This window comes from Pongo abelii, chromosome 1 (genome assembly GCF_028885655.2).
Source record: "Pongo abelii isolate AG06213 chromosome 1, NHGRI_mPonAbe1-v2.0_pri, whole genome shotgun sequence".
NCBI lineage: Eukaryota > Metazoa > Chordata > Mammalia > Primates > Hominidae > Pongo > Pongo abelii.
Window position 1 is genome coordinate 97536810 of NC_071985.2, and position 6314 is coordinate 97543123.

General features: G+C 39.2%; 1 protein-coding gene across 2 annotated transcripts; it reads left to right on the forward strand.

Annotated features, from left to right (window-relative positions):
• The first annotated feature begins 1056 nt into the window (after positions 1-1056).
• Positions 1057-2442, forward strand: LOC100456432 (small proline-rich protein 2E). Of its 2 annotated transcripts, none has more exons than XM_002810175.3 (2): positions 1057-1099; positions 1810-2442. In XM_002810175.3, exon 2 carries the CDS (start codon positions 1829-1831, stop codon positions 2045-2047), a length of 219 nt encoding a protein of 72 aa, XP_002810221.1. In that variant the 5' UTR covers positions 1057-1099; positions 1810-1828; the 3' UTR covers positions 2048-2442. The 2 variants fall into 2 exon arrangements, with proteins under 2 accessions (XP_002810221.1, XP_009242298.1); XM_009244023.2 differs by having other exon boundaries at positions 1057-1103; positions 1810-2440.
• The last annotated feature ends 3872 nt before the right edge of the window (positions 2443-6314 follow it).

The following is a 6314-nucleotide window of genomic DNA, read 5'->3' on the forward strand; positions in this document are numbered from 1 at the left end:
GCAAACATATAGGATCACACTTAATTTATATTTTCCCCTAGATTTCAGACTTTAAGTCCTCTGACCTTCTCTACTCTGAGAAGAGCCCTTCTCTTCTCTGTTTACATAAGATATTGTGAGTCTATGCATTTTGTTCTCTATAGGATGTTCACAGGCAAAGATATAGGCATGGTTCAATACATAGATTTAAAATGAATGCTTGTAACTTTGGTTCCCTTCTTTCCATTTCCTTAATGTGGTGACTAAGTAGATTTCTATAAATAAAAAGGCTGTAGTACATATCCTTGATAGCAGCAGTAGCAAACATACTGGGGAGACTGGATCTCACTCTGGTGTCTGTCCTGGGACACAAGTGCCTCTATGAGAGGTGCGTAAGGCAACTTCAAAGAGAAAAGGAATATAGGTAAAATCTGGGGTTCTGTGAGAGAAAGACAGAGGTGAAGTAGAAAATTTCAGGCTTGAACAGGGTCAACAGATGGCACAATGTGGTCACTGCCTTCAAAACCAGAGGTAGATATGATGCTTCTCTGTTTACCGTTCCAGGGAGGAGAGTTAACCTGGCTGTGGTCATACAACTTAGCAAAAAAATCTGGGGCCAGAACTCAGGCCTTTGTTAGGTCCTTCTAGCACACTGGCAAATTGTACGAGGAAAGAAGGGGTGGAGATAGGTTCATGTACAATAATATGGCATTCAGCTAAAGTGGATCAGGGTAGGAAGTTTTATGATTTAGGGAATGTGTAAGACAGGAAGTATTCATTGCCCCCAATCAAGAAAGAGAGCCCTTGACCACCAGTTAGAGAATCCTCCAAGTCCCTCTTTGCTATAAGTCACTGAAACTGAGATCTAAGGCAGGGCCTCCATGATTCAGGGGCACTTAATCCTGCGGAGAGGTCCCAGAACAGGATATTTCCCAGTTTGAGAATTCCTGTCATACCAGTTATGGATAAATTTGCATTTTAGTTGGGACATTGCTGGACCAGCCCAGTTTAGGCAGTTCCACTTCCTGCTGGGTGGGGTAGCTGGCCCTATAAAGAGGTTCTCTGCTCTACAACTCCTAAACTCCTGGTACTCGAGCATCAATCTGCTTTGGAGAAGCTGGTGAGTCTGCTTTCTTGAGTTCTCTTCTTTTTGCCCTGAAATGTTGAATTTAATCTGAGTCCAGCAAGTTTGGTGGCTCCAAACCTATGATCATGGGTTTGATGGTACTTAGTGGATGGAACTACAGGATTAGACTATGTGATAGAGTGTTTTACACAGCTTTTTAAAAAATATACAGTTATATGTTCATATGGACAGAGAAGTTAATAGGAAAGCTTTGGTTGGAAGAAAAGGATGGAGTATTTTTCTCTTTTCCATATTTTTCTGGTGTCCTTTTCAAAAGTTGGTGTCTTAGCAGGTGTGAGAGCCAGCACTTCTTCCTGAACAGCCCTTGCTCTGTGCCCAAGTCAACCCACTGGGACTTTACAACAGATAATGATGATAGGAATAGCTTGTGAGATTGCCCAGGGGGTCTGAACTTGTGACTGCCTTTCCTGAAGATGTTAATTTCCTGGATTAACATGTTGGATTTTTTATTACAGAGATGTTTTCTTTGGAAAAATTGTATGAGGAAAGGCAGGATTTCCTAGGGCTGATGAAGCAACTTGCTAAAGTGGAAAGGAGAAGACAGGAAGTCATGAAAAGGGAGCTAAGAGTTTAAATAAATTTTTGGAGATTGGAGAAATAATATGCCATGGTATTACATAAGCTTTGGCTTCTCTCTCTGGAGGAGTCCATTCCTGTGAACACTGTCATATCATTTCTTTCAGATTCTGAGACTCCAGCAGGATGTCTTATCAACAGCAGCAGTGCAAGCAGCCCTGCCAGCCACCTCCTGTGTGCCCCACGCCAAAGTGCCCAGAGCCATGTCCACCCCCGAAGTGCCCTGAGCCGTGCCCACCACCAAAGTGTCCACAGCCCTGCCCACCTCAGCAGTGCCAGCAGAAATGTCCTCCTGTGACACCTTCCCCACCCTGCCAGCCAAAGTATCCACCCAAGAGCAAGTAACAGCTTCAGGATTCATCAGGAGCATGAAAGGATAAGGATAATTGGCTCACCTCGTTCCACAGCTTCACCTGCATCTTCTCATCGAAGCCTACCATGGATACACAGGGAGCTTCTTTCCTCTTAGCCTGTGATCTGCCTGTGATGATCCCTGATAGCAAAAGGTTTTCTTTCTAAGGCTGCCATACTGCCACTGTCCAGGTGGAGACTGAGCAAAGGAACCTTGGCTTTGTCAGTTCCCAGAGCTTCAGCAGAAAGAGCTGCAGCTGTGTGCCTGGGAATCATCAGAGAATTCTGTTAAGGTGTTCTGTGTCTGTCTTTCACCTGGGCATGAGCTTCTACCACCTGTGCAATTGTCACTTTTCTTTCACTCCCTGAATAAAGTATCTATGCATATATATTTGTGAATGGATCTTTTGTTTCTTTTCAAATCTGCTTTATTAGCAATGTGATATGATCATTTAGATATATTCCTATCTTTCTGTGATCCTCAGGGAAGATCTTACAATTGTTGCTATATGAATTTTGGGTCATAGCAAGTATTATTTCTCTATCATTTTATACTCCTTTTATTTTTCTTAGTGTTTGATTGATTTGCAGAACATATTATTCCCCTTCTCCAAATGTCTCTTTTTACTGCAATGTGAACCAAACAATATTTACATCATAAAATATTCTAAGTCATAAAATCTAATTTCTATCTGAAATTTTGAAATTTGGTTGGCACAATGCCTGACACATAATAGCAGTCATTTTATTGAATTTGCTGCTAATAAGCAGCAATATATCATCGTTTCCACCAGAAGCATCATCATCATCATAATCATCATCACCCCCTGCTACAACCACCAAGATATTTGTTCCAGAAAGAGAGTGGCTTGGATGTAACTAATACAGGAAATAAGAAGACTCCCTATTGTTTTTTTTTTTTTTTTCTTTATTATTATTATTATTATTATTATTATTATTATTATTATTATACTTTAGGCTCTATGGTACATGTGCGCAACATGCAGGTAAGTTACATATGTATACATGTGCCATGCTGGTGCGCTGCACCCACCAACTCGTCATCTAGCATTAGGTATATCTCCCAATGCTATCCCTCCCCCCTCCCCCCACCCCACAACAGTCCCCAAAGTGTGATGTTCCCCTTCCTGTGTCCATGTGTTCTCATTGTTCAATTCTCACCTATGAGTGAGAATATGCGGTGTTTGGTTTTTTGTTCTTGCGATAGTTTACTGAGAATGATGATTTCCAATTTCATCCATGTCCCTACAAAGGACGTGAACTCATCATTTTTTATGGCTGCATAGTATTCCATGGTGTATATGTGCCACATTTTCTTAATCCAGTCTATCATTGTTGGACATTTGGGTTGGTTCCAAGTCTTTGCTATTGTGAATAGTGCCGCAATAAACATACGTGTGCATGTGTCTTTATAGCAGCATGATTTATAGTCCTTTGGGTATATACCCAGTAATGGGATGGCTGGGTCAAATGGAATTTCTAGTTCTAGATCCCTGAGGAATCGCCACACTGACTTCCACAAGGGTTGAACTAGTTTACAGTCCCACCAACAGTGTAAAAGTGTTCCTATTTCTCCACATCCTCTCCAGCACCTGTTGTTTCCTGACTTTTTAATGATTGCCATTCTAACTGGTGTGAGATGGTATCTCATTGTGGTTTTGATTTGCATTTCTCTGATGGCCAGTGATGGTGAGCATTTTTTCATGTGTTTTTTGGCTGCATAAATGTCTTCTTTTGAGAAGTGTCTGTTCATGTCCTTTGCCCACTTTTTGATGGGGTTGTTTGTTTTTTTCTTGTAAATTTGTTGGAGTTCATTGTAGATTCTTGATACTAGCCCTTTGTCAGATGAGTAGGTTGCGAAAATTTTCTCCCATTTTGTAGGTTGCCTGTTCACTCTGATGGTAGTTTCCTTTGCTGTGCAGAAGCTCTTTAGTTTAATTAGATCCCATTTGTCAATTTTGGCTTTTGTTGCCATTGCTTTTGGAGTTTTAGACATGAAGTCCTTGCCCATGCCTATGTCCTGAATGGTATTGCCTAGGTTTTCTTCTAAGGTTTTTATGGTTTTAGGTCTAACATTTAAGTCTTTAATCCATCTTGAATTAATTTTTTTATAAGGTGTAAGGAAGGGATCCAGTTTCAGCTTTCTACATATGGCTAGCCAGTTTTCCCAGCACCATTTATTAAATAGGGAATCCTTTCCCCATTGCTTGTTTTTGTCAGGTTTGTCAAAGATCAGATAGTTGTAGATATGTGGCGTTATTTCTGAGGGCTCTGTTCTGTTCCATTGATCTATATTGATTCATAATACTTATACATATTTTCGGGGTACATGTGATATTTTGTTACATGGATCAAATGTGTAATGATCACATCAGGATATCAGGAAATTTAGGGAATCCATGACCTTGAGCATTTATCATTTCTGTCTTTCCTGGGAACATTTTAATTCCTCTCTTTTTGCTATTTTGAAAAATACAATACATTGTTGTAAACTGTAGCCACTGTACTCCGCTATCAAATATTTAAAGTTACCTCTTTCATGTCTCTCTATGTTTGTACTATTTAACCGCATTTCTTCATTCTCCACCCCCTGAACATCTTTCCCTGCCTCTGGTAACTATCATTCTACTCTCTACATTTATAAATCAACTTTTGTAGCTCCCACAGATGAGTGAGAACATGCAGTATTTGTCTTCCCCTGCTTGACTTATTTTACTTAACATAATGACCTCCAGTTCCATCTGTGTTGCTGCACATGACATGATTTTATTCTTTTTTACAACAAAATAGGATTTCACTGTGTGTCTATACAATATTTTCTTTTTCCATTTATTCGTTAATGGACACTTAGGTTACATATCTTTGCTATTGTGAATAGTACTGCAATAACCATGGGAGTTCAGGCATCTGTTTGATGGACTGATTTCTTTTCCTTTGGATAGATACACAGTAGTTGGACTGCAGGATTGAATGGTAGTTCTATTTTTAGTTTTTGGAGAAATCTTTGTATTGTTTTCCACTGCGGGTGTACTAATTTACATTCCCACCAGAAGTATATAGGCTTCTTTTTTCTTTGCATCCTGTCCACTATCTGCTATTTTTTTAAATTTTTTATTTTAAGATCAGGGGTACATGTGCAGGTTTATTATATAGGTAAATGCATGTCACCGGGGTTTATTGTACAGCTTGTTTCATCACTCAGTTATTAATCATAGTACCTATTAGTTATTTCTCCTGATCCTCTCTGTCCCCCTAACCTTTACCCTCCAATAGGCCCTATTGTCTGTTGTTCCCCAATATGTGTCCATGTTTTCTCAGCATTTAGCTCCCAGTTATAAGTGAGAACATGTGGTATTTGATTTTCTGTTCCTGCATTAGTTTTCTGAGGATAATGGCCTGCAGCTCTACCCATGTTCCTGCAAAGGACTTGATCTCTTTTTTTTTATGGCTGCATAGTATTTCATGGTGTGTATGTATCACATTTTCTTTATCTAGTCTATCATTGATGGGCACTTAGTTTGATTCCATGTCTGCTATTATGAATAATGCTGCAATGAACATAACATATGCATGTGTCTTTATGACACAGAATGGTTTATATTCCTTTGGGTATATACCAAGTAATGGGATTGCTGGTAGGAATGGTAGTTCTGTTTTTAGCTGTTTAAGTAATTGCCACACTGTTTTCCACAATGGCTGATCTAATTGACACTTCCCCCAACACTGTATAAGCATTAGTTTTTCTCTGCAAACTCTCCAGCACTTTTTGTTTTTTGACTTTGTAATAATAGCCATTATGACTGGTGTGAAATAGTTAGTATCTCATTGTGGTTTTGATTTACATTTCTCTAATGATCAGTGATGTTGAGCTTGTTTTTCGTATACTTATTGGCTACATGTATGTTTCCTGTGAAATGTGTCGATTTCTGTCCTTTGCCCACTTTTTAATGGGGCTGTTTTTTTTCTTGCAAATTTGTTTAAACTCTTTATAGATGCTGAATATTAGACCTTTATCAGATGCATGCTTTACGAAACTTTTCTCCCATTCTGTAGGTTGTCTGTTTACTCTTTTGATAGTTTCCTTTGCTGTGCAGAAGCTCTTTGGTTTATCCTATTTGTCAATTTTCCTTTTGTTGCAATTACTTTTGGTGTCTTTGTCATAAAATATTTGCCTGTCCCTATGTCCAGAATGGTATTGCCTAGGTTGTCTTCCAGGGTATTTATAATCTGGGGCTTTACA

Coding starts and splice junctions, on each gene's coding strand:
- LOC100456432 (XM_002810175.3), top strand. CDS start 1,829: ATGTCTTATCAACAGCAGCAGTGCAAGCAGCCCTGCCAGCCACCTCCT.